At 41.7% G+C, this 27583-nt stretch overlaps 1 protein-coding gene across 2 annotated transcripts in view; it reads right to left on the reverse strand.

Moving 5' to 3' along the window:
- cap1 (CAP, adenylate cyclase-associated protein 1 (yeast)) overlaps positions 1-21891 on the reverse strand; it is a 49907-nt gene extending 28016 nt beyond the window's left edge. Inside the window, exons 1-4 of one of the 2 annotated variants that reach the window (XM_068006528.1) lie at positions 21798-21891; positions 9932-10058; positions 4504-4604; positions 2529-2606 (exon numbers count right to left, since the gene is read on the reverse strand). In XM_068006528.1, the coding sequence (XP_067862629.1) occupies positions 2529-2606; positions 4504-4604; positions 9932-10049 (297 nt within the window). In that variant the 5' untranslated portion in view covers positions 10050-10058; positions 21798-21891. Of the gene's footprint in view, positions 1-2528; positions 2607-4503; positions 4605-9931; positions 10059-21640; positions 21763-21797 lie in introns of those variants that run through there. The other variant, XM_068006529.1, reaches the window with a different exon arrangement.
- Positions 21892-27583: the final 5692 nt, after the last annotated feature.

A 27583-nucleotide genomic window follows, 5' to 3' on the forward strand; every position in this document is an offset into this window, starting at 1 on the left:
TCCGCTAAGGGAAGTTGGTCCTTCCTATCCACTCTATCTAGGCCCCTCAATTTTGTACACCTCAATCAAATCATCCCTCAGCCTCCTCTGTTCCAAGGAAAACATCCCCAGCCTATCCAATCTGTCATCATAGCTAAAATTCTCCAGTCCTGGCAACACCCTCATAAATCTCCTCTGCACCCTCTCGAGTGCAATTACATCATTCCTGTAATGTGGTGACCAGAACTGTGCGCAGTACTCAAGCTGTGGCCTAACTAGTGTTTTATACAGTTCCAGCATAACATCCCTGCTTTTATATTCTATGCCTTGGCTAATAAAGGAAAGCATTCCATATGCCTTCTTAACCACCTTATCTACCTGTCCTGCTACCTTGAGGGATCTCTGGACATACACTCCAAGGTCCTCTACACTTTTCAGTATCCTCCCATTTATTGTGTATTCCCTTGCCTTGTTTGCTCTCCCCAAATGCATTATCTCACACTTCTCCGGGTTGAACTCCATTTGCCACTTTTCTGCCCACCTGACCAGTCCATTGATATCTTCCTGCAGTCTACAGCTTTCCTCAACACTATCAATCACACGGCCTATCTCGGTGTCATCCGCAAATTTCTTAATCATGCCCCCTACATTTAAGTCCAAATCGATAATGTATACCACAAAAAGCAAAGGGTCTAGTACCGAGCCCTGCAGCACCCCGCTGGAAACAGCCTTCCAGTCACAAAAACACCTGTCAACCATTACCTTTTGCTTCCTGCCACTAGCCAATTTTGGATCCAATTTGCCATATTCCCTTGGATCCCATGGGCCTTTACTTTTTTTAACCAATCTGCCATGTGAGACCTTGTCAAAAGCCTTGCTGAAATCCACACAGACTACATCAATTGCACTACCCTCATCGATCCTCCTCGAAAAATTCAATCAAGTTAGTCAGACACGACCTCCCCTTAATAAATCTGTGCTGACTGTCCTCGATTAGTCCGTGCCTAAGTGACAGTCTATCCTGTCCCTCAGAATTGATTCCAATAATTTGCCCACCACCGAGGTTAGGCTGACTGGCCTGTAATTACTCGGTCTATCCTTCACTCCCTTTCTCAACAATGGTACAACATTAGCAGTCTGCCAATCCTCCAGCACTACGCCTGTATCCAGTGAAATTTGGAAAATGATTGTTAAAGCCTCCACTATTTCCTCCCTTGCTTCTTTTAACAGCCTGGGATACATTTCATCCAGCCCTGGTAATTTTTCCACTTTCAAAGATGCTAATCCCCTTAATACTTCCTCTCTCACTATGTTTATCCCATCCAATATTTCACGCTCCTCCTCCTCCTCAACTTCAATCCCTCTCAGTAGACTGAGGGCTGAATTCAAATGGAAGTCCCAGAGGTGAAGAGTCAGAATTTTAACCCACTTCACCCAGCCTTGTAAGCAGAAAATCAATTCTAATGGTAACAAATGCAAATCAATTATTGACAACTGGTACCCAATTGTGCAGGAGAGCGCTTCTACATTTCTAACCCAAAATATACTTCTGGTATTGCAAATGTCTATACAATCCTTACTTTTCTAATGCTGAATAGTGTGAAAGATTTTACAAACACTATCTGGTATCCCCAGACAGCTGTGTGCGCAAATGAGGCACATGATGCAGTAATGAGCCATATAGACCTGGAAAGGCCGACTTCAATTCTTGATCTGTGCTAAATAATACATGAGAAAAACAAAAGCTTGCATTCATATAGTGCCTTTCACGACCTCAGGACATCCCAAAACGCTTTACAGCCAATGAAGTATGTTTTGAAGTGTAGTCACTGTTGTAATATTAGGAAACACAGCAGCCAGTTTGCACACAGCAAGGTCCACAAACAGCAATGTAATAATGACCAGGTAATCTCTGTTTTAGTGATATTGATGAAGGGATAAATATTGACCAGGACACCGAGGATTCCTTTGCTGCTCTTCAAAATAGTGCCGTGGGATCTTTTACATTCACCTGAATAGGCAGACGTTTTTATTTCTCATCCAAAAGACAGCACCTCAGACTGTGCAGCACTCCCTCAGTGCTGCATTTGAGTGTCAGCCTAGATTTTGTGCTCAACTCTGAGTGGGACTTCAACCCACAACCTAACTCAGACATGACAGTGCTGCCACTGAGCCATGGCTGACACCCTAACAGAAGTCTCTGCATGATTCTCTAACTGTCTCCAGCCTCTATTTTGCACCTCCTTGAATGCACATGATCTTTAAATCATGGTATCTGTACTCTCAAAGATACTTTTACTCTCACCCTACTGGATGCACACCATCAAATCACGTTCAAAACAATTCCAAATAAAGGAATTAATGGAGCGGGCTGGTTATAAAATATTTAACACAATTTGTAAGTGATAAATACAAAATATTACAAAAGTATGAATAAAATGAGAATGATTATTGGATCTGAAAACAATCTGCCAGTTATAGGAAACAAATTTCTAGATTTGAAATGTTACCCCAAGCAGATACAACACCCATCAGAACTTTCTACCTACCACTGGAGGCTGCTGGCATCTGGAAGCAGTCACCAAGAATGCTCTCTCCATTTTCAGAGCTTCAGCCACCATGTCAGCCTAAACAAATAGTAAAGCAAAAAATGGTAAATACTCCACAAAATCTTATCAGACGCTTAATCCTCACTTGCATAAATCTAAGTTTAGGTTCAAACATGTTATGATGGTATTTCGGTTTGTAACGACATGCCAATTTTCTGCCATCAAATTTTATATTGGCTCAGTGTGAATGGGGACACGGATGCAAAACTGAAATCTATGCCCTGATGTTTTTTTGGCATTGAACATCCCAATTTTGCTGCTCAGCATTCCAACCACTGGCAGCTATTTATTGAAAAAGTTCAATCTGATGATTAATCATACTAACATCAAACTGTCTTCATTGCCATTAGAAGAGAAAAGGCTTATAAAAACAAATTTGAGCAAGTACTTTCATGCACAGTTATTTGAAAGGCAAGGTTTATAACACTTTTCTAAACACCAGACCATCCACAATGCCTAGGGAAGGGTACCACTGGCCTGATTGAACAGGCTACTCACCCCGCTAACAGCCAGAAAAGATGACTACTTGTGTGGTCACTGTGCTATTGCCGCACAGGCACTGGTAAAAATTCCATCTTCAGTTGGGTTTCAGTAGCTATACCTCCTTTCATTTATAAAGCTCCTGCTAGCAGCAGTGCTATAGTAAAAATGAAGCATTTTTGTCTATGGTGTATCATGCTGTTCATTTCTTACTATCACTGTACATATGGGTCTAAAAACCAGGTTTGCTCACAGAAACGGTGCAACTTGTTCGGATACAAATCCAGTAAATAAATAAATAGCACTGCTCACAGTGAGTTGAAGGACACATTGCCGTACATCAATGTGTTAACAATACACAATTTCTCATACTCATTTCTGTCAAGCTTCAAGGAGCTCACATTCTTGTGCCTTTAAAAATTGCTTTAGCCCATCAATTTTGATTATGGGCATTCACTTTTCTAATTCTCGCTTCTATCTTTCTTCCCCCAGCCAGGTAGACACTTTAAACCGGTCTTGATCAAACTGAACAACCTATCAAACGATCCGACATAAGTAGGCCAGAGTAACTCCGTGGACAGTCAGCAACATATCACCAAGTAAAGTCTTGTGTCTAGTCTAGGTCACATTGCAGTTTGTCACAGCAGACAATGCTTTGAATCTGCAGCATCTTTGATTTATTTATCCACTTTCTGATTAATATATCAGTTTGTTAGTTTATAGCCTAAGCCACGGCTTAACGAATTGTTGATTTTACCATTGTCTGAAGTGGAGAAGATCACAAGAGTATGTGATAACTAGTAGGCAAAAAACTGCAATGAGGGCTTCAATCATCCTTTTTCCTTTCCTTGAAGGCACTGACTCAGTGGGGTACAGTTCCATAGGCACTCATTATGTACAAGCTTAAATATTGTGTCAGCAGACTGGTCAACATAAGCTGCTATGTCAACATCTTCACAGCAGCCCTCACCGATTACAAAGTGGGCTTGTCCATCTATCCGCACCCCTCCCACATGGGTTACTAGACTGTGATTATGAGCAGGAGTGTTGGATTTTTCACCTCCTTAGCACCAGGCTGCTTCAGACACTGCTCTACTGGAGTTCAATTAACTCAACATATAACAAGGATTGAACCTTCGACTTTTAGTGTGTTGGTTCAATACAACACCAGCCAGTGCATTTACCAACTGAAACATCAGAAAGAGCTCCAAAAGAATGTTTTAAACAAATTTTCCTCAAAGCTACTCATACGAGGTCAACTGCAGTCACTGTCTTGCCTACTTTTACTAGCACGATGCAAAATCAATAATATAAAGTCAGATCGTACGGATGACCACCGCCCGCCCCCAACCTAAATGTTCTGTTATCAGGAACTATTAATGTGACATGGCTGCTTGTAATTCAACAATCACTTTTAAAAAACAGAATTACTCACATGTTTCTTAAGATCACCACCAATCTCTTCGCTTAGTTTGCAATATGCTGCCACTGGCCCAGTAAGCAGTTTATCAAATGCCTCTACATAGGGAGCAACCACTGTACAAAAATGAAGAGACAAACCCAGACTTAATATCTTAAACAATATCAATGCAAAATAACAATTCATATATACACATTTAAAATTACTTGAGATTAAAGGATACACATTGCCTACAAGAATACATTCATCTAAACATGCAATTAAATGGCTTCCACAGGAATTTAGAATCAAAGCAAACTTTTGATTTTATCGTATTCAACCATTTATTGGGCAAGTATGCAGGTATATACACAATTTGAAATCTGGTTGCATTTGTTTATCCAAATTAGTTTTGAATTCATACAGGAGCCAATTCAGAGGAAATGGAGTACAGTAGATGTAGCCTGTTGCACCATATTCTTTATTTGCAGTGATTCAGTGCTTTGAGTAAAGACCTGGAATTAGTACACCATTCAATCATACTGATTTTGCCATCTCAGCCTTGCTGTTTATGAAAACAGAACATGGCACCCCTCCCCCAGTACTATATATGCTTCATTTTTAAAGTAAAAGAACTGCCCTGAGTGAAAAGTTTGCTGTCAGAACATATTAACATCTGTACCCACGCTGAAACACTTATGTTTCTCTTCCTTTTTTATAACTTCTATTTCCTTCTTTAAAAAAGTTAGGTCTGCCTTCTTAAACTGTCTGTGCAATTCACTTCAGAAAATATTCTAGCAGTCAATTATATCTGATTAATGCTGTGAACATTTAATTAGCCAATCTCTATCAAGATTAGTGATTTTTTAAAGTGAGCACCCTTGCTCAATCATGATGTGGTCAGTAACTGATCTCAACAGAAGCATTTCTCACTTGCTTGAGCAATTTGGCAAACATATTCAACCATTGCAAAATAACAACTGAATTTCAAGTATAGATACCAGAAGAAATCTCTCAGTATGGTTAAGAGTATTTGTAATCGAACACTCTTATTGGAGCACACAATTGTGCTAAAATACTTCACAGCTGGAACTAACCCAGCAGTCTACCACCGCATTTTTCTAAGACATATCAACCTTTCATCATTATTTTAATAATGTGCTCAGTTCTCAGTTTATTGTCCACTAAACATGGACTAAAAGCACACCAACTTCATTCACTGAAGCACAGTCTCATGTTCAAACATAATGTGAAAGATATTTGACTGTTTACTGTGCCACAGACAATCCTGCAAAAGTGTTTTGACAAAAACAAGTGACATCTATTCGACTTAACCGGGCACTGGCCGTTCTATTTGCATACAGAATTCTTCAGACCCCGCCTCCTCCCAGAACAAAACTACAAGTCCCAGATTCAAAACAGTAGTAGTGGAAGCTTCCTATTATGTGTGCTCAGAGTCGTGCATAGTAATTTTATGACCATGTTGAATGTACCCTGCTTGTTCAGATAACATTTTTTCCAGGCTAAAATCAGAAAAATAACTACCATTTGTTTTTCTTCATTTTAGCAGTCTTGTAAGCAGGATTTGAACATGCTCAAGTACCACACACCAATATCAGCCTACCTTATAATAGGTAACCTGATAGCTTTAATCATATATCAGCAAAGCCCCTTTCCTAAAATCTGTATTAAAAACCATTATTTTCTCAAGTTTTAGAAACTTTAGAAGAAAATGAGATCATGCACGATGAGTGATAATGAGAAGATGGATAAAACAATTGGCTAAGGAACAGGAAACAAAGGGTGGTTTTAAGTGGGGTAGTTTCCTAATAGGTTGCAGTCATAACTGGGGTGCTCCAGGTTATTTACTGTGTTCTCCATTCATGATCTGAATGAGGGCACAGACAGCACAATAATTAAATTTACAAATGACATAAATTGAAGAGGTAAATGGACTGTAACCTGATTTGGATGGATGTGAGCCCATGATGGACAAATGATGATCAATGTAGACAAGTGCGTAGTAATTTATATAGGGACATGTATTAAGGGCATAGAGTATACTGACTGGGTATTGGTTAAAAGAAGAAAGATTTGGGAGCGATCATTGACCTTTTCCTCAAAGTTCGAGCACAGCATCAGTAGGTCACGGCCAAAGAACACAGGGTCCTCAGACCACAATATTAGTGTTCTATAAGGCTTGGTACACCCTCACATAGGTCACATTTCCAGTCATGGTCTCTTACCCCAGGAAGGACATTTTAACTCTGGCATTAGATCGCTGAGCTTTCAATGTAGACTTGATGCTTATGATTACAGCACATGGAAACGAAGAGTAAATTACTCTGGAAAATCAGCGGATCTGGGCTGCCGTGGCAATGGGGTCAGTGAGGAATTTTTAAACAGAGAACTGCCGAATTGACAATGGGTGTCTGGCTTGTTGCCTCTCACAGGACATGAGGGAAGGGACAGTTGGAGTGTGGGGATGAAACCAGCTCAAGAAAGGTGGCAAGAACGAATGGGCCAGATCGTCCTTCCTCACCCTGGATATGGAAACATATTGGCTGTTAGTTTGCTGAATACTATATATTGCACAAAAATCTAGTGCCCCGATGAAGTTCATATTTTTCCATCTCCATTTGTTGCACTTGTTTTTAAAAATCAACAACCTGTATTCATACAGCACCTTTAATGTAGTAAAAAGTCCCAAGGTGCTTCACAGGAACATTATCAAACAAAATTTGACATCAAGCCACAAAAGGAGATGATGATGACCAAAAGCTTGGTCAAAGAGGTAAGTTTTAAGAGTGTCTTAAAAAGGAGAGATAGAGAGGCAGAGGTTTAGGGAGTGAATTCCAGAGCTCAGGGCCTAGGCAGCTGAAGGCACACCCGCCAATGGTGGAGCGATGATAATTGGGGATGTGCAAGAGGCCAGAATTGGAGGTGCAGAGATCTGAGGGTTGTAGGGCTGGAGACGGTTACAGGGATTTTTTTTTTTAATTCATTCACGGGATATGGGCGTCGCTGGTGAGGCCAGCATTTATTGCCCATCCCTAATTGCCCTCGAGAAGGTGGTGGTGAGCCGCCTTCTTGAACCGCTGCAGTCCATGTGGTGACGGTTCTCCCACAGTGCTGTTAGGAAGGGAGCTCCAGGATTTTGACCCAGCGACAATGAAGGAACGGCGATATATTTCCAAGTCGGGATGGTGTGTGACTTGGAGGGGAACGTGCAGGTGGTGTTGTTCCCATGTGCCTGCTGCTCTTGTCCTTCTAGGTGGTAGAGGTCGCGGGTTTGCGAGGTGCTGTCGAAGAAGCCTTGGCGAGTTGCTGCAGTGCATCCTGTGGATGGTACACACTGCAGCCACAGTGCGCTGGTGGTGAAGGGAGTGAATGTTTAGTGTGGTGGATGGGGTGCCAATCAAGCTTGCTGCTTTATCTTGGATGGTGTCGAGCTTCTTGAGTGTTGTTGGAGCTGCACTCATCCAAGCAAGTGGAGAGTATTCCATCACACTCCTGACTTGTGCCTTGTAGATGGTGGAAAGGCTTTGGGGAGGCAGGTGAGTCACTCGCCACAGAATACCCAGCCTCTGACCTGCTCTCGCAGCCACAGTATTTATATGGCTGGTCCAGTTAAGTTTCTTGTCAATGGTGACCCCCAGGATGTTGATGGTGGGGGATTCAGCGATAGTAATGCTGTTGAATGTCAAGGGGAGGTGGTTAGACTCTCTCTTGTTGGAGATAGTCATTGCCTGGCACTTATCTGGCACAAATGTTACTTGCCACTTATCAGCCCAAGCCTGGATGTTGTCCAGGTCTTGCTGCATGCGGGCTCGGACTGCTTCATTATTTGAGGGGTTGCGAATGGAACTGAACACTGTGCAGTCATCAGCGAACATCCCCATTTCTGACCTTATGATGGAGGGAAGGTCATTGATGAAGCAGCTGAAGATGGTTGGGCCTAGGACACTGCCCTGAGGAACTCCTGCAGCAATGCCCTGGGACTGAGATGATTGGCCTCCAACAACCACTACCATCTTCCTTTGTGCTAGGTATGACTCCAGCCACTGGAGAGTTTTCCCCCTGATTCCCATTGACTTCAATTTTACTAGGGCTCCTTGGTGCCACACTCGGTCAAATGCTGCCTTGATGTCAAGGGCAGTCACTCTCACCTCACCTCTGGAATTCAGCTCTTTTGTCCATGTTTGGACCAACGCTGTAATGAGGTCTGGAGCCGAGCGGTCCTGGCGGAACCCAAACTGAGCATCGGTGAGCAGGTTATTGGTGAGTAAGTGCCGCTTGATAGCACTGTCGATGACACCTTCCATCACTTTGCTGATGATTGAGAGTAGACTGATGGGGCGGTAATTGGCCGGATTGGATTTGTCCTGCTTTTTGTGGACAGGACATACCTGGGCAATTTTCCACATTGTCGGGTAGATGCCAGTGTTGTAGCTGCACTGGAACAGCTTGGCTAGAGGCGCAGCTAGTTCTGGAGCACAAGTCTTCAGCACTACAGCTGGGATGTTGTCGGGGCCCATAGCCTTTGCTGTATCCAGTGCACTCAGCCGTTTCTTGATATCACGTGGAGTGAATCGAATTGGCCGAAGACTGGCTTCTGTGATGGTGGGGATATCGGGAGGAGACAGATGGATCATCCACTCGGCACTTCTGGCTGAAGATAGGAAGGGGCGAGGCCTTGGAGACAAGAATGAAAATTTTAAAATCAAGGCTTGCCAGACCGGGAGCCAATGTAGGTCAACAAACACAACGGTGATGGGTGAACGGGACTTGGTGCGAGTTAGGATACGGGCAGCAGAGTTTTGGATGAGCTCAAGTTTACAGAGGGTGGAAGGCCGGCCAAGAAAGCATCAAATGTACCATTTCTCTCATCACTTCAGCTGCCTGGGCCCTAAGCTCTGGAATTCACTCCCTACCCTCCACTTTGAACCAAGCAAGCCACACGAGGGAAATGCTGTATTCTGGAGTTGGACCAACAGTAGCACCAAAAAGTCCATGTCCGTAACAGATGCATTTTGAAGGTAAATTGTATGTCTTCATCCATGTCCCAGATTAGATTAATTATAGCAACAAGGAATTCATGTCTACTATCCTGGCCAAGAACCATGCTTTCTTAAGATTAGTACAGCTGGTCAATTCATAAGGCAACCCTAAGTCTTTTAAGATCACCATATGTAAAATCAAAGCTTCCAATTGCCACACTAGCAAGCTTAAATCAAAACATGTAGTATCTGTATTAGTGTAACTATATCTATGTACATCAACTAACATCTCTAAGGTAGAATAGACTGATCCAGCCACAGCCAGGTCATGCTACTCAATCACAAAGCAACAATAATGCAGACACACAAGCAACGTACGGACACAAGCCATTCAATCACACGCGAATTAAGTGATCGTGAATTTTTAATCCTTTCAAACATTCAAAATATTTGTTTGCCTTTACCATCAGATCCACCACCCGCATCGCCAGAACCAGCACCGTGACTACCGGATTGTTCTACTGCCTCCAATCGTAGCACAGCTTTCTCCATCCTCTGTATAAGGGCTTCCAGGCCTGCCATTGTTCAAACCTAAAAGGGAGAACAGATCAATAAAATGAGTCAAACAATGGAGTGGTCATCAAATTTTAAAAAGCCACATTGCTTGTAAATGTTATGCCACCTCACCGATGTGTGGCACTCCCTTTCAAAAATGATTTATCAAGTTGGAACATAGCAACCCTGTTCCATCTGTTACTTTGCAGTACTCATGAAGCTGTATTCCCTCCATGTTACTAACACAAAACACAGCAAAACTAGTTTTCCCTTTTTATCATTCACAAATATAAACAGTTTATTAGATTAACTGTGGTCCACAGTTAATCTAAACAGATATTCTAGGTCAGTGGTTAGGTATATTTTCAAACCTTCATTGGAGATTTGACAGCAAGGCCACTTAAAACCAGCTTTCAGGAACATGTCTCAAATGTTGCTCTATTTAGTTTGTACAAAATACAAGAGAAGGGACTACTACTATTATTACCATTGGCATAGTGCCTTTAACGTAGAAAAACACCTGATGATGTTTCAGAGGCACAAGGAAAAAATGAACGTGGGTCAAAGAAGGAACTATTAGGAGGGAGAGTCAAAGAGGTGGGCTTTAAGGAGGGACTTAAAGGAGAAAAGGGAGGTGGAGAAGCAAATAAGTTTAGAAAGAGAATTCAAGAGCTTTGGGCCAGGGGGTTGAAGCCATGACCATCAATGTTGGGGGTGGGGGGCGGGGCGACATGCACAAGAGGCCAGAGTCAGAGGAACAGAGTTTGTAGGGCTGAAGTAGATTGCAGAGATAGGCATAAAAGGATTTTTAAACGGAGTAGAATTTTAAATGAAGTTTTGGGGGACCAGGAGCCAATGTAGGTCAGGTGATGATGGGCAAGCAGGACTTGGCACTGGATAGGAGATGGGCAGCAGAGGTTCCAATGAGCTGAAGTTTACGGAGAGTAAAGGACGGGAGGCCTGCCGAGGTCATTGGGAGACTCATATCTGGAGGTGACAAAAGGCCTGTACGAGGGTCTTGGCAGCTGGACTGGGGGCAGAGGCGGGTGCCGTAATGGAGGTGGATGTGGATGGCTTTTGTGATGGCGAGGATGAAGGGTTGGAAGCTGAGCAGGGGTTAAATAGCATGCCGAGGCTGTGGACAGTCTGGTTCAGCCTGAGAGAATGGTCGGGGGGAGGATAGAATCAGTGGCAAGGGGATGGAGTTTGTGCAGGGGCCGAAGACAACGGGCCAGATTTTGCTGCAATAATAATGGTAACTTCAGCGGCCGCACATGTGCATTAAAAGAGGAAACCGGGAAGTTGCTGCTTGAGATGCGATGCTCATCCAAAAGCTGCGCGAAAACGGCATCTCGTCGGCTCACTCACCATTCAAAGGTATTGAACAGCGTGAAGTTCCTGTGCTGACGTCATTGATACGGACTAAACTCGCCAGGAAAAGTTAGGGCTCGTCCACTCCAGTGTAAGCATCCTTTTAACGGCTTGGTAAGTCTTAATTACTGCCAAACCACCTCTCTGGCACTGAAAATTAACTTTTACAAGCGAGTCGTCTCATTCCTTCAGCTTTTAATTATTGTTGGCCATTTTAAAAAAAAGTAAATACATTTTTAAAAAAATATTTTTCTTTGTCTCTTATCTCTGTCTCGTAATTCAATATTTCTTTCTCACTTCATTTCACTTTCTGAAACTGATTTGACACTGAATTCACTATTCTAACTTGCACTTCATGGTTCTGACTGCGCTATTAACAATTCTTCAATCTGATTGGTTTAGAGATATACAGTTGCTTGCCCTGTTCACAGGTCCCAGGTGCTGTTTGGCTGTCCTGTTGACAGTAACTTTCGTGCAAAAGCTCTCAGAAAGTCTTTGGTCAATTGCAACTCTAATGAACGGGTTTGCCGCTCACAGCAAAATTGGGCCCAATAGCTTTGGCCTACCCAATGTTTAACTGGAGAAAACTGCAGAGCTGGGTGTCATCAGCATACAGGCGGAAGCTGACCCCATTTCTGTGGTCAATGTCGTCACGCTGTAGCACGTAGATAAGAGGAAGAGGCCAAGGATCGATCCCTGGAGGTTTCGGGAGGTAAAGATGGGGGAGGGGGCAGGAAGCGAAGCCGTGGCTGGAGATGCTTTGGTTATAGACAACTAAGAGTGGAACGAAGCAAGGGCAGTTCCATTGAGGTGGACAATGGAGGAGGTGTTAGATGCTGTGATCGACTGTGTCAAAGGCTACAAGGAGGTTGAGAAGGACAAGGAGACACAGTGCACCATGGTCACAGTTACAGAAGAGGTCATTTGTGACTATTAGGGCCATTTAGTGTTGTGGCAGGGTTGGAGAGATTCAATCAGGGAGTTGCAGGAGAGATTAGCAGAGATTTGGGAGGCAACAACACATTCAAGGACTTAAGATATGAAGGTTGATGACTGGCTGATAGTTTGCAAAGACAGAGGGTCCAAAGTGTTTTTTTTTTGAGGAGGGGGTGATAACCGTAGTTTTGAGAGATAGGCAGACAATACCAGAGAATATGAAATCATTTACAATGTCGGCTAACATGGGGTCAAAAAAGTTTGATGCTGAGCAGTTTAGTGTGAATAGGATCAATGAACAGGACGTGGGTCTCACAGACAAGATGAGCTTGGAGAATGCATGGGGGTGGATGAAAAGGAGTAGGAGTGTCATGGGTCCAAGGCAACAGCAAGGGGAGGAAGAAACTAACAGCAAGGGGAGGAAGAAACTAACAGCAAGGGGAGGAAGAAACTAACAGCAAGGGGAGGAAGAAACTAACAGCAAGGGGAGGAAGAAACTAACAGCAAGGGGAGGAAGAAACTAACAGCAAGGGGAGGAAGAAACTAACAGCAAGGGGAGGAAGAAACTAACAGCAAGGGGAGGAAGAAACTAACAGCAAGGGGAGGAAGAAACTAACAGCAAGGGGAGGAAGAAACTAACAGCAAGGGGAGGAAGAAACTAACAGCAAGGGGAGGAAGAAACTAACAGCAAGGGGAGGAAGAAACTAACAGCAAGGGGAGGAAGAAACTAACAGCAAGGGGAGGAAGAAACTAACAGCAAGGGGAGGAAGAAACTAACAGCAAGGGGAGGAAGAAACTAACAGCAAGGGGAGGAAGAAACTAACAGCAAGGGGAGGAAGAAACTAACAGCAAGGGGAGGAAGAAACTAACAGCAAGGGGAGGAAGAAACTAACAGCAAGGGGAGGAAGAAACTAACAGCAAGGGGAGGAAGAAACTAACAGCAAGGGGAGGAAGAAACTAACAGCAAGGGGAGGAAGAAACTAACAGCAAGGGGAGGAAGAAACTAACAGCAAGGGGAGGAAGAAACTAACAGCAAGGGGAGGAAGAAACTAACAGCAAGGGGAGGAAGAAACTAACAGCAAGGGGAGGAAGAAACTAACAGCAAGGGGAGGAAGAAACTAACAGCAAGGGGAGGAAGAAACTAACAGCAAGGGGAGGAAGAAACTAACAGCAAGGGGAGGAAGAAACTAACAGCAAGGGGAGGAAGAAACTAACAGCAAGGGGAGGAAGAAACTAACAGCAAGGGGAGGAAGAAACTAACAGCAAGGGGAGGAAGAAACTAACAGCAAGGGGAGGAAGAAACTAACAGCAAGGGGAGGAAGAAACTAACAGCAAGGGGAGGAAGAAACTAACAGCAAGGGGAGGAAGAAACTAACAGCAAGGGGAGGAAGAAACTAACAGCAAGGGGAGGAAGAAACTAACAGCAAGGGGAGGAAGAAACTAACAGCAAGGGCTGAACAAAAGGTCTCAAACTTGGTGACAAAAAACTCCATGGCTCCTCACACTTGTTGGAGGTGGTGGAAGGTGCAGGGGCTTAAGGATAAGACTGGTAGTAAAGGAAAGCCAAGGGTTACTTTCGCTCTCCCAAAAGATTCTGGAATAGTGGATGGTTTGGGCAGAGGAGAACGAGACCCGAACGCACTTGATGTGATCCAGCCAAATCTAGTGATGGATGTCTAAGCCAGCTGTGCACCAGATATACACAAGTCCACACCCCTTGGATTTGAGGGAAGGAGATGGGGCCGTACTAAGGGAATCACTGGGATGGAAGAGTGTAAAAGTTTAGTTGGGGATAAGAGCAGTGATGGGAGGAGAGGGAGCATTTCAGCAAATGACAGTTGCAGAAGTGTTGCAGCAATTGAAGCCCAAAGGCTACGCAGTTGGCAGTCTGAAAGTACAGTTGAAAGTGATTTGGGGGTAAAGGGAATAGAAAGGAATCTATATCCAATTTCCTACTGCAAAATGTACCATGTCTTTCACAAAGTCCATCTTCCTTTCCCTGTTTTTTCCTGCTTAATGCAAGACATCTGCCTGCATGTGAAGAGTACTATAGAAATGCAGTAGTTGTAAATGGACCTTTTAAATATGGAGCAGAATCCAATTAGAAAAGCCAGATTCTACAAATATTTTGGTTTTAAGTAGAATCAAACATTTAAGCCAAGTTATTTTCAAACTTGCATATATTTGAATATGTTAAAAGGATTTAAGATGCCCAATGGTTGAAGCTAAGTAAGCCAGCAAGTAACAGCCATTCAGATTAGATAGGTTCCAAGATGTCTCACCTGTGCTCGGTTCGCTCATCTTTGCTAAGGAACAATTTGCTTCGGTGTCTGTTAGGTAGGGAAGAAACAACCAAGGTTTCTGCTCTGTAATTGTGTAAACATGATTGAAATTGGATGTGATACCCTCTGCAGTCGAATAGCTTATCAATACTAGTTGTATAGGCTCACACATGAAGAATGGCGATTTGGGGGAATTATTAGAGGTTGCTTGTGGAATTATACTCCAGAAGAGGGGAGAAAATCAGTAGAACAGGACAAAAGGACAACACACAATTTTCAGTATTCAATTCAAAATACCCATCCATGCATAGTAAATTTGAGTGCTGCAAATTTTACAGGCATCACCACCCTTGCTCCCATGACTTCAGATAAATTAGACAAATTGCATCACTAGATTTGATGCCTTGGATTTGTATTTACTCATTATTTGCATCTCAGTTAATTAGAGTACTGATTAATACTCAACATAATAAACAACTTCCCTCACTCAGACCGATTATAGCAATGGAAGTTGGGGAACAGGGAGAAAAAAGACAAGGTGTGGAACTTGCTGCTGTAATTAGCTCACTGGAATTGACAAGTCCTCCATGCCTTCAAGAAGAATAAATTATATCAGACCATGCAGCTGCATTTGACTGCAGAACTTTTAATTTGACCTCAACAACTTAAATTTATACAGCCACTTAATCACAGAAAAAGAGGGGGATATTAGGAGCGGTGACCAATAGCTTGGTCAAAGAGATGGGATTTAGTCTTGAAGAAGCAAGGGTTAAGGAACGAAGGTTGGGGGGGGGGGGGGGAAAGGACAAAAAGCCCCCCTCGTGTAAAAAAAGACGTGCCATTTTGCTAACTACAATACTGTGACACAAATTTATGAGGTTTATCTATTCACAGAGTCTCGATGCATCCACCTCCACAAGGGCTGAGGTACAGTGGAACATGAGGAACTGAAAAGTTGCACAGGCTTAAGGGGATATGTATCGACCTTTCCTATCGAAATACAAATGGAACAAAGAAAATCAAATTTGTATCTTTCACAATCAGAGCTGTCAATTACCTGTAGGATTTAAAACACAGACGTTGCCACGGTTTACACCCTGTGGTGTTTCAGCAGCCTCACAGTAGACTGGCTATAAGATCCATTCATACCTGATTGTAAATTGCTTTACCTCAACTAATTTCAGAACAGATCAACCAGGTAAATAAGGCTGCACTAAAAACATTATATTAAGTTTCATTCATATCTTTGCAGCATTGCATCCGACAGAACAGCTACGTTCCAGAGAGGGTTAAATGTGGATTCTCACACAATATTGTGTAGTGCATTATTATTTTAAGAACAACCTATTTTAACCTCAAATGCCAAACAAAATAGACTAGACAAAGTACTCCACTTTTGTTACAGATGAATTCCACAAAATTGCATCCCAACACTCCACGGCAATGCTAGTCGGTGCCTCAGGATGCTGCAATGCCCTTAACATAGTTATACTTTTTATTAAATGTGGGGGCAATGTGATAGAAGTTGTTTTACATCTAAAGTATTTTGTTTGTACATCTTCACAGAACCTACTTCAAATGGATACTCCCTGATAAGAAGCTGGTATCATGTTTCAATATACAATAGTGCCATCCTGACACATTGATCCAGGACTGTGGAACTACTGTTGGCCTTTACTCAACCTCCTGTACTAAGTTTTTAAAAATTAATTCTTGGGGTGCAGGCGTCGCTGGCCAGGCCAGCATTTATTGCCCATCCCTCGTGTACATGAAACAATTCTAGACAATGATCCAAAGCAAAACACTGTCTAAAAAGCCTATTTTTATTCCTAAAATTAGAATAACCTTGAAGCTACTTGCAATGGTGTTAATTCCTCCTTACAAACCAACCAAATTTTTAATTCTCCCATTCCTTCTTTGCAGAGTTAAGACAGAAACTCAGTAGGTGACCCTATTTGCTCAGGATCCTTTAATTTTTACCCCATATTCAAAACTGACCCTTTATATTGCTGCCCTTCTCACTGAGTTGACTTCACAACACCTCCCAGGAAAAAAAAACCCTTGGATTCGGTCTCTCTCTCTAAGGCTGAATTCATGACATAAGTTGCTTTGGGGATTACTAAGAGCTCCAAAGCCAATATAAAATTTTAGGCCCAAACATTACAACCCCTGATACATGAAAATGTATTTAGCATTTCCTTGTTGGCAGGCTACTTTACCATGAAGGTTATCACACATTATAGCAGAGTCACACTGTAGGGACTCGTAAACAGCTCTACCCTGTGACATGATACCCAGCTCCACAAATATAATTATCTCTACCCAACTCCCTTATTAGAAATGCTTTTAGTTTAACTCAGTTGGTAGCATTCTCTATCGAGCCAGAAACTTGTGGGTTCAAGCCCCATTCTAGGACTGAGCATGTAATCTAGATCGACACTCCAGTAAAGTCCTGAGGGAGTGCAGCGTTATCGAAGGTGCTGCTCTTGAGATCAGGCAACAAATCTAAACCCTATTTCATTGTTCCAGTGGATGTTAAAAGATCCAATTAGGAGAACAGGATGTTTTTCCAGTATCCTGATCAACGTTCCTCCCTCAACTAACATCAAAAACCAGATTACTAGTCATTCATCTCATTGTCATATATAGGATCTTGCTGCATGGAAAATGGCTACATAACCATCAGTGCATTCCAAAGTAACTGATTGTACATCAAGTGATTTGAGATTTAAGGCATCATGAAAATGCAAGTCTTTCTTTCTATCACAGCTAGCAATATGAATTTCGCTCTCAAGTGTTTCCACCCAAAAGAGGTTCACAGCAAAGCTCCAGGTGGTATCAGAGTTACCCTGAAAGTATTTTCTATTTTAATTACACAATTATCCCCAAAGATTATAAAATTCACTGCTTACTATGAGGAAATACTGTAGCAGGTTATACCATTTTATTCAGTGAACTGAAATGCATCACTAATTAAAACTAGAAGTGGTTGTGAATTTTTCATAAGTAATCCATTTCTACAATACTTCAGCTTTTGTGGTCTTCCTGTTCAAAGGGATGTGTAACAGCCAACAAACTCTAATCAGTACAACAAAGTACATATTACAGGAAGTGAGACACTTCAAGAATGACTGGTCTCAGGATTTAACTGAATTCGCTGAGTCAAAGTGTTTCAATTGCGCATGCCTGACTACATTTTGGATAGCAGAAAAAGTCTTAACAGAATCCATTACAGTTTTTAAAAAAGGAAGTGAATGAATATTTGAAAGAATTTTACAAATATAGTGAATGGGCAGAGAAATGGGACTAAATGGATAGTTCTTTCAGAGTGCCAGTGCACACCCAATGGGCCAAATGGCATCCTTCTGCAACGTAAGGCTCTATGATTCAGGATGTTTTATTTCACCTCACATTGATTCTTGGTTGGGGTATGCTTCCATGGGCAGTTGCATTCCTGTACCTCAATCAAGTGGCTATTGAATACATGGGAACCTCAACGAGGTATCCGGCCTTGCAGAACATCATAGTGGAGCCCAATTCTTCCCTCGTCCATCATACAGCGGGGGATGGTTAAATGGGCATCAGAAATGGGCCCTGGCTGATTTACACCTCCCTAACGCAGGGAGACTAAGACCAATTGATGACCCAGCTCAATTTGATTCAGGGGATCAATCTGGGACTTGTTGACCATATGGCTCAGCTACTCACTGGATAAACACTGCCATCAAGGGAGTCTACCTGGCTTTCTTAAAGCAGTTGGTGAAACCAATCATGCAAAAAGTACATGACCATCATACTGGAATAGTTTACTACTTCCCCAAAGCATGTTCTGAAACACATGCTAGATTGTAGTTAGCACAATCTAGTCAGGGAACATACATACCAGGACATGCTCATGCAGCTGCCATTAAAGAAATGTGTTACATTCAGTGCACACAGCGGGTTTGTGAAATCAAGCCACTGATTTCCAAATCCATTTCATCAAATTAACTTTCATCTTCAGCTCTCATCAAAACTTATGCTTCTGTTGTGCTCATTGTACAGTCAGACTAGGCTACCAATTGAATCTTCAAAATCATGGAGTATAATTCGTATAAATAAAATTGAAGAAACTCTTCAGTTTAATAAAATGCAACCTAACCAGAGAATCTTTTTAGGTGACCTTTCACTCAATAATCAATTATTGTTTCTTTTCCAAATTACCCTTCAAGGTAGTGAATCAGGCTGGCACACAGTCTCACGGGCAATGTCAGCCCTCCAGCACTGAGCAATTCTTGAGAGCACAGCTATTTAATCATGGAGAGCATCACAGACAAGTCCAATCCTATCCTTGCAGATGCAGAGGAATTGACACCTGTAGAACCATACCACAGCGAAAGTCACTGCCTTCAGATGATGGGAGAATGCTAGCAATATTTCCTTAAAGCCCTAGTACTGCATTACTCATAAGTGTGAATAACTACCAGTATTCTTGAAAAACATGTGGAAGAAAATAAATCAGGTTATATTTTAGATTCCTATTGGACTACTTCATTCTGCAATATAGGAAAAGAAAACTAAAATGGGCTTGGAAGCTTCAGATATTTTCAGAATTTGATGTACCCTACAGTTACAAAGTTCAGCATGCCCCACCCAATTTTACCTGCTGTTGCAACTGACCTTTTTAAAAGTACATTACATGATATCACGCTGCATTGATCTCACCTGTTGCAATCAGAAAATGCAATGAACATACAACCCAGATCTGTTGCACAACCCCAAAGAAACACAGCCAAATCTGCAAACATTATGGTTAAACAGAATTTAATCTGGTAATAAAATCTACAGGAAAATGAGTGGCTCACACTATGATCACTGCTGAGTTTAATTAGATACACTGTTCTTGAAGGAAACAACAAATTTCACACAATTGCATCATCCTGGGGCCCCCTTTTAAAAAAAAAACAAATAGTTCCTCTGGAAAAAAAGCACTTCTGCAACCTAAGCATGCAAACTCATTTCAGCTAAGGTTCCGTGATGATTCAACCACTTTTTAAAATATTATTGCTTGGAGCAATTGCTGATTTCATATTGCAAACTATATTTAAGTAAAACCTCTATCTTAAAAAAAGTAGTTTATTAATGGCTTTCATTCAGAGCTTTCGTAACATGACATTTTCTGCTGCCACATGTCTATCTGTAACGGTATAATTAACAATACATCTAATTTAAGCAGTATGCTTCTGCTCACAAAACCCTTTTGTCTTAAAATTTATCAAATGAAGCACGCACTGTTAAGCAATTCTGCCTCATGATTGGTAGACTTGATTTACAGAACTGTCCCAATACTAAATTATTTTACCTGGAAAAGGAAGGTTTTTCTTTAAACATATAGTATTTACTTCACCCAAAAACAAGCATACAAGTAGTCTTTCTCCTCCTTTAAAAGAGCATATGACTTCAGCAAGCCAGCCAAGAACTAAAGAAAGTTATAATTGAAGTGGTCCAGGTTAGTTCAACCAATTGACCACTCAATTGCCATAAGATTGAATTTACTGGAGCTAACTTAAATCGTCTTCAGCCAGTAAAATGTGGCACATTCATGGTAGGACGACTAGGCGAGACAGTCCAATAGGCTTTATTAACAAAATTGACATGCAACAGACCACATTTGATCCAATTAAAGTTTAGTTTTCTGATGAAGAATCACTGGCAAAAGGATGCCCATAAGGGTGAATGTATCTCCTAAAGACAAAGAACAAACTTGGGATCAAGTTTTCAGGCCAAGCCTCACTAAAAAGGAAAGCTTATTTTGTCAAAACCTAATGATGCTTGAAATCCATACCAGAACTCTAATACAACAGCTGTGAACTACCCAAACAGCAAGGATTTAACCTAATTTTCACTGGATAAAGCTGTAAGTGGTATACAGTATACCTGAAATCTTCTTGATTCTGTATGAGTAATTTCTACAAATTACACATGTACAACATGCACCATAAACTGTTCATCCTGAATTTTTTTTAAAACCTAAATTCCATCTCTGGCAAGTTAGGACAAGTAAGCAGAGAAGCATGATCAGGGCTTTCACAACATAAAGGAGTTTTAAACCTTTATTACTTTGCCACAGTGCCCCAGGCATCAAACCCTAATGCTTCATATTTTGAAAGATCCTCTAAATTATATTTCATCAATAGCAAAATACTGCAAATGTTGGAAATCTGAAATAAAATCTAAATTACATTTTTGTGCAATCCGATTATTTTAACCACAATACAACCTTAATGGAGCTAGGATTTATTTAAAATTGTACTTCCAAGTCTTTGATTCACAGTAGTACTTCACTCCATTAGGCTCCAAAAAAGTATGAGTTTTTTTTCCAGATATAGAACATTTCTACTGTTTATCCAGGTACAAGGGAGAGAAAACTCCACGCTCAACTGAAAAATACCCGCTGGATGACATCAGATCAAATCAACTCATGCCTATAAGTTCCACATCAAAAGACTAATTTTCCAGTACACTAAAGTTTTCAGGAACTCACAACAAAAATTAACCAGATTTCCTGATTTTATGCATTTGCTCAAGTTGCAGGTCAGCCAATGCTTTATTCTAGAGCTGGGCTCCCGAGGCTGCAGCTCGCTCAGGGTTAACACCTCCACAAGTATTGCCATCACCACACTAGACGCGTTTTAAAATGCACTGGGGCAGATTAACACAAATTGGTGGCTGAACAGTTCAACCACGGTCTCAAGTCTCCAAATTCCTAACGTATTGCTAATAACCTTGTCCACTGGAAGGAACACGGCGCTCGCCCTCCCCCCCTCCAAAAAAAAACTACCATACAAACCCAGCCCAACGCCTCCTCACTCATCCTACCCCGCCCGCCCAGTCAGGAAGTCAAGTAGCCAGCGACCCTTTCGCAAACATATTTAAACTCCCAAGTACAGAAACTGTATCTCTCCCCCTCCCCGACATTTAACGCAAACCTTCCCGTCACTATGGAAACCCCAGTCCTACCCCAACCTCCTCCCGGCCCCGCGTTCTTACCTGAGAGAGCGGCAGAAACGCGACCAAAAAAAACACACACACGGCCGCAGAATAACGAGTCTAACATATAGCGGGGGTGACAGCAAGCGCCAGAGGTCCCGTTAAAGCAGCTTTAAACACACAGCAGCAGCTCCGAGCCCAGCGCTTCACCACTCACCTGAGATCAAATCGCTCCCCCTCCCGTCGCCTGTCCGCCCCGGAAGTGCCGCCAATATCCCATAACACCCCGCGCCGTGCAAAGCCCTACTTCCGCTATATCCTAATAAGGAAAAAATGGCCTTGGAGGCTGAGTGGGTTTGAAGACGGAGGCTTGTTTGTCGGAAGTGAGAGAAACGATCATTGGAGAAAGGACAGTTTATATTTACCCCATTTATTATGTGAGCATTTTCTTTCTCCTGTCTCCAATTTAACAATAGTGAAGTCCGTGAAGTCGTATGGTTAAATTGAGCATTTGCCCCTGGTGTTGCTTAACAGGCATCCTGATCTCACTGTTTTACCAACTCACCCATTCCTGTTTATCTTTAAACATTTCCTGCGCACTGCCAAGAGCTAAATGCAGCAGCAGAAATTTTATTGTGGTGGCTTTCCGCCAAATACTACTTTGTGAATTGTTGATTATTCATAATTTATATTTACACAACGCCATATTAAAAGTTACTGAAGTGCAAAATGAAACCGAAAAAGGAGGCTTATGACGAAAATAAGGTTCATAATGCAGTTGAGAATCAGGCTGAATACAGAATTTACGGAGAACATCTAAAAAAGGGAATCAGAGGGGCAAAGAGTGAGTATGAGAATAGATTAGCAGTTAACATAAAAGGGAACCCAAATGTCTTTTAAAAACATAAATAGTCAAAGGATAGTCAAAGGAAGAGTGGGACTGATTTAGGACAAAAAAGATCTTGTGGAGGCAGAGGGCATGGCTCAGGCATTAAATGAATACTTCACATCTGTCTTCACGAGAGAAGAGGATGCCGCCATTGTAGCAGGAAAGGAGGAGGTAACGATATTGGATAGGATAAAAATAGATAAAGAGGAAGTACTTAAAAGATTGGCAGTACTCAAAGTAGAAAAGTCACCCGGTCCAGATGAGATGCATCCTAGGTTACTGAGGGAAATAAGGGTAGAAATTGCAGAGGCTCTGGCCACAATCTTCTAATCTTCCTTAGATATGGGGATGGTGCCGGAGGACTGGAGGATTGTAAATTTACACCCCTGTTCAAAAAAGGAGAGAGGGATAAACCTGGCAATTACAGGCAAGTCAGCCTAATGTCGGTGACGGGGAAACTTAGAGACAGTATTCCAGGACAAAGTTAATCGACACTTGGAAAAGTATCGGCTGATAAATGAAAGTCACGGATTTGTTAAAGGAAAATCATGTTTGACTACTTGATTGAGTTCTTTGATGAAGTAATGGAGAGGATTGATGAGGTTCGTGCAGTTGATGTGTATATGGACTTTCAAAAGGTATTTGATAAAGTACCACATAATAGACTTGTTAGCAAAATTAAAGCCCATGGGATTAAAGGGTCAGTGGCAATATGGGTACAAAATTGGCTAGGGGACAGAAAGCAGAGAGTAGTGGTGGACGGTTGTTTTTCAGACTGGAGGGAAGTATACAGTAGTGTTCCCCAGGGGTCAATATTAGGACCACTGCTCTTTTTGATATATATTAATGACCTGGATTTGGGTATAATTTCAAAGTTTGCAGATGACACGAAACTCGGAAATGTAAACCATGTGGAGGATAGCAACAAACTTCAGGACATAGACCAGTGAAATGGGCAGATACATGGCAGATGAAATTTAACGCAGAGAAGTATGAAGTGATACATTTTGGTAGGAAGAATGAGGAGAAGCAATATAAAGTAAATGGTACAATTTTAAAGGGTAGTGCAGGAACAGAGACCTGGGGATGCACATACGCAAATCTTTGAAGATGATAGGACAAGTTGAGAAGGCTGTTAAAAAAGCATATGGGATCCTGGGCTTTATTAATAGAGGCATAGAGTACAAAAGCAAGGAAGTTATGCTTATCCTTTCTAAAACACTGGTTAGGCCTCAGCTGAAATATTGTATTCAATTCTGGCCACCATACTTTAGGAAGGATGGCAAGGCTTTAGAGAGGGTGCAGAAGAGATTTACTAGAATGGTACCAGGGAAGAGGGACTTCAGTTATCTGGAGAGACCAGAGAAGCTGGGTTGTTCACCTTGGAACTGAGAAGGTTAAGGGGAGATTTGATAGAGGTGTTCAAAATCATGAACGGTTTAGCAGAGTAAATAAGGAGAAACTGGTTTCCAGTGGCAGAAGGATCGATAACCAGAGGACACAGATTTAAGGTGATCGGCAAAAGTGCCAGAAGCAACATGAGGAATCATTTTTTTTATGCAGCAAATTTTAATGATCTGGAATGCACTGCCTGAAAGGATGGTGGAAGCAGATTCAATAGTAACTTTCAAAAGGGAATTGGACAAATACAGGGCTATGGGGAAAGAGCAGGGGAATGGGACTAATTGGATAGCTCTTTCAAAGAGCCGGCACAGGCGATGTGCTGAATGGCCTCCTGTGCTGTACCTACTATGATATTATGAAAATACCCGTCAAAAATAAAAATATTGATCAAGCTTGATATCGCGTTCGTGCCCACTACCACACTTGCTTCTTTTTCATTTCTTAACAGTAGAAACCATTTTCAGTAGGATACTTAATAAAGCATATTTTGAGGGACTAAAAACTATAGCTTACACTGATGGCATAGTAAATAACGGCTGGGGATATCCCAACTCTTTTAGAGACCTCATACCAAAATGAGATACCAGCAATTTTAGAGAGACACTGGTTTCATTATTTGAACTAATATAAACAAAAATAAATTTAGACTAATGATTCAGGTAGTGTCTGGGTATCAAATAACTAGCTTCACTGATGTAATTATGGCACACGGTTGCTTTTAAAGATAAAGATCTAGACAAAATTCTAAAGAAACAATGTCTTAGAACATTTTTACAATTGACAACCATGGATTGTGAGCACACCATATGAAGAACTAAGAAGTAAGCTATCCTTTTAAATGAGGAACTCACTTAGCAGAATACTGAATAAGACCAAGAAACCAAATGCACAAAGGAAAATGTAAAGATTACAACAAAAATGGAGATAATATAAATGATCAGTCTGTCAGAAAAAAATATTCAGTCTGCAGTGCACAACAGAGAGATGTAAGTACTGATAATCAGGCACTGAATGTTAGCAGCACACAAACCACTGTTTTGAGTAGTAACAGATCTGGCAAGCATTTTCCCTACATGAATGTTAAAAAACTCTATGAACTCACAAATAGCACAGTTGAATTTATAACATATTCCAGTGTAAAAGGACAACTATAGAAATTGTTCAAAAATTGCATTAATTTGTTTCCACCAATAGTGGAAGACAGCTGGAGGCAAGTCCCTTGTTTTTTTTAAAATTTATTAAGGTTTAGGTTAGGACATAAAGCTAAAGCAATGCAAATCCATCTCTGAGATGTGGTCTTGCTTCTTAATTCCAGCCAATATGAGTAGCATTACGCTGCGCTTTTGGCACTGGCAATGACAGTGCAATATGAAGACAGCATGAAATCCAATGACAAATGCGACACCCTTCAGTCCCAATTTTTTCTTTCTTGGTAAGGAGGAATTTGTTTCTTCATATGCTTTCTTTGAGGTAGGGAATTCAGTATGGGAAATATCAATAATAAAATGTGCATTGTATTGCCCCTCTGCTCAGCATTATCAGTGAAGTAACATGCTTCACCAGCAGACCACCATACAAATCAGTTTTCTCTCAAATTCTCTCCCCTTCTGAAGGCAACAGCTCACGCTGAGATATAGTTTAATGGATGCCGGCTCTTCCCTGGTACTTTACCCAAAAAATGATTCTTCATGTGTGAGCCTGGATAGTGAGTGTAGGCAAGTTATTTGACAATGGGGAAGGGAGCACTACAGTGTCGTTTTATTCAGTCCTCACCCAATGCACACTTTCAACCAGTGATCACCGGATGTCAGTCAGAGGCCAGAACCATGACTGATCTTTTCCCTTTTTAGCCCTAAGGCCAATGTTGCACCCTTATTAAAATTAGCTAACTCCTTATTGACTAGGGATTGAATTTGACACCTTTCTAAACTGCATGACTCAGCTCCTCTTTGGGCAAACCAAGCATGAATCAATTTTTAATTTTTAGTCAATTAGCTGTTGCCATGCATTGCTTAAAATGTTATTTAAAGCTTGATAGGAACATTGTTGTCCAATTCTCTTTATTTGGGTTTAGATCATAAAATTTAGTAGATTGGCATAACTGAAATATGGCATACTGTCACCGGAAAACAGCTGCTCTAATAGTACTTTGGAAAGCTCTCCTAAATGGCTCAGCAAGTTTATCCAGTGAATAGCTGAGCAAAATAGAACATAAAGGTCCTGGTTCTGACACTCACTATGTGCTGAATTAGCTGATCTTAGCCAGGATGACAATAGGGATGCTACAATTGGTCTCACCCAAACGACACTGAAAGTGTTTGTTTGAGATAGAAACTCATCACCTCCATACAGCAGCTCATTGTAAAATGATATGTTGCTTGCCTTGTTTGTTTGCACCGTACCCAAATACAAATAGTATAACCTCAATTCCAAACATAACCCTGAATTGAACTTTGAATGAAAGAATATCACTCCATCAAATAGGCACGCTTAACCCTCTGAGTTTTGACTGCCCTATCAGATTATGCACAATTGCAGTCATGAAGCATCGCACACAGGAGGAATAGAGCTGCAGCACCTTCATGTCATAGCACATCAGGATCTGGGTCCATGTTGACAATGCCTAGACATTGAGTTCCTGATTTCAGTTATGCTGTCTGCATAATTAATAGCTCAAAACATCAAGTGTTTCTGTGCTTCAAGCTGGCCTCAAATTAAAATGGTTGCACCTGTTGTATTGCTGCTCCAAGCAGAAGTAGGAAAAAAGATGCAGTTTCCAGTGTTTTTCCTGTTTTTGGAGATACCCTCATCATTTATACGTGGAATTAAACTTTTTCCCCATCCATCACAGGCTCATGGTAGGGTTTAATTCCATGGGTGCCATCAGCCTTCCAGTATCTCAACCAAGTGGCCATTCCATATGTGTGCACCTAGGCGCGTTCAGGAGGGTGTTGCACGATAGTGGTGAATGTCACTGCTGACCTAAACCCAATTCAGCCATGGCTCAGTTGGTAGCACTCCTGCCTCTGAGTCAGATGGTTGTGGGTTCAAGTCCCACTCTAGAGTCTTAAGCATGTAATCTAAGCTGATACTTCAGTGCAGTATTGAGGGAGTACTGCACCGTCAGAGGTGCCATATTTTGGATGAGACATTAAACTGAGGCCTCGTCTGCCCTCTCGGGTGGATGTTAAAGATCTCATGGCACTATTTCGAAGAAGAGCAGAGGCGTTCTCCCCCATGTCCTGACCAATATTTATCCCTCAACCAACATCACTAAAAAAGATTATCTGGCCATTATCACATTGGTGTTTTGGGATCTTGCTGTGTGCAAATTAGCTGCCACATTTCCTACATTACAACAGTGACTACACTTCATAAAGTACTTCATTGGCTGTAAAGCGCTTTGGGATGACCTCGCCCAAAATCCATCCACATTCACTTTCCAGCAGTACTGATGAGATGGCAATCAGAGATTGAGGTTTTTTTCTCCCTCCCTGAACCTGGGGCACTAAGGCTCCCGATCTCTGGACTTTCTGCAGTCGGCTCAACAAATACAGACCAAGGATTATATCTAAAACACCTCTTGCTCAATATCGCACCATAGGAGTGGTGCAGTTGCCTGGGGGAGCCCTTGAATGGATTTAAAGAATGCAGATGACCATACAAAAGGCAGATAATCTCCATAGTTTTCTGAACTGATTTCATTTGTT

This window comes from Heptranchias perlo, chromosome 26 (genome assembly GCF_035084215.1).
Source record: "Heptranchias perlo isolate sHepPer1 chromosome 26, sHepPer1.hap1, whole genome shotgun sequence".
Taxonomy (NCBI): Eukaryota; Metazoa; Chordata; class Chondrichthyes; order Hexanchiformes; family Hexanchidae; genus Heptranchias; species Heptranchias perlo.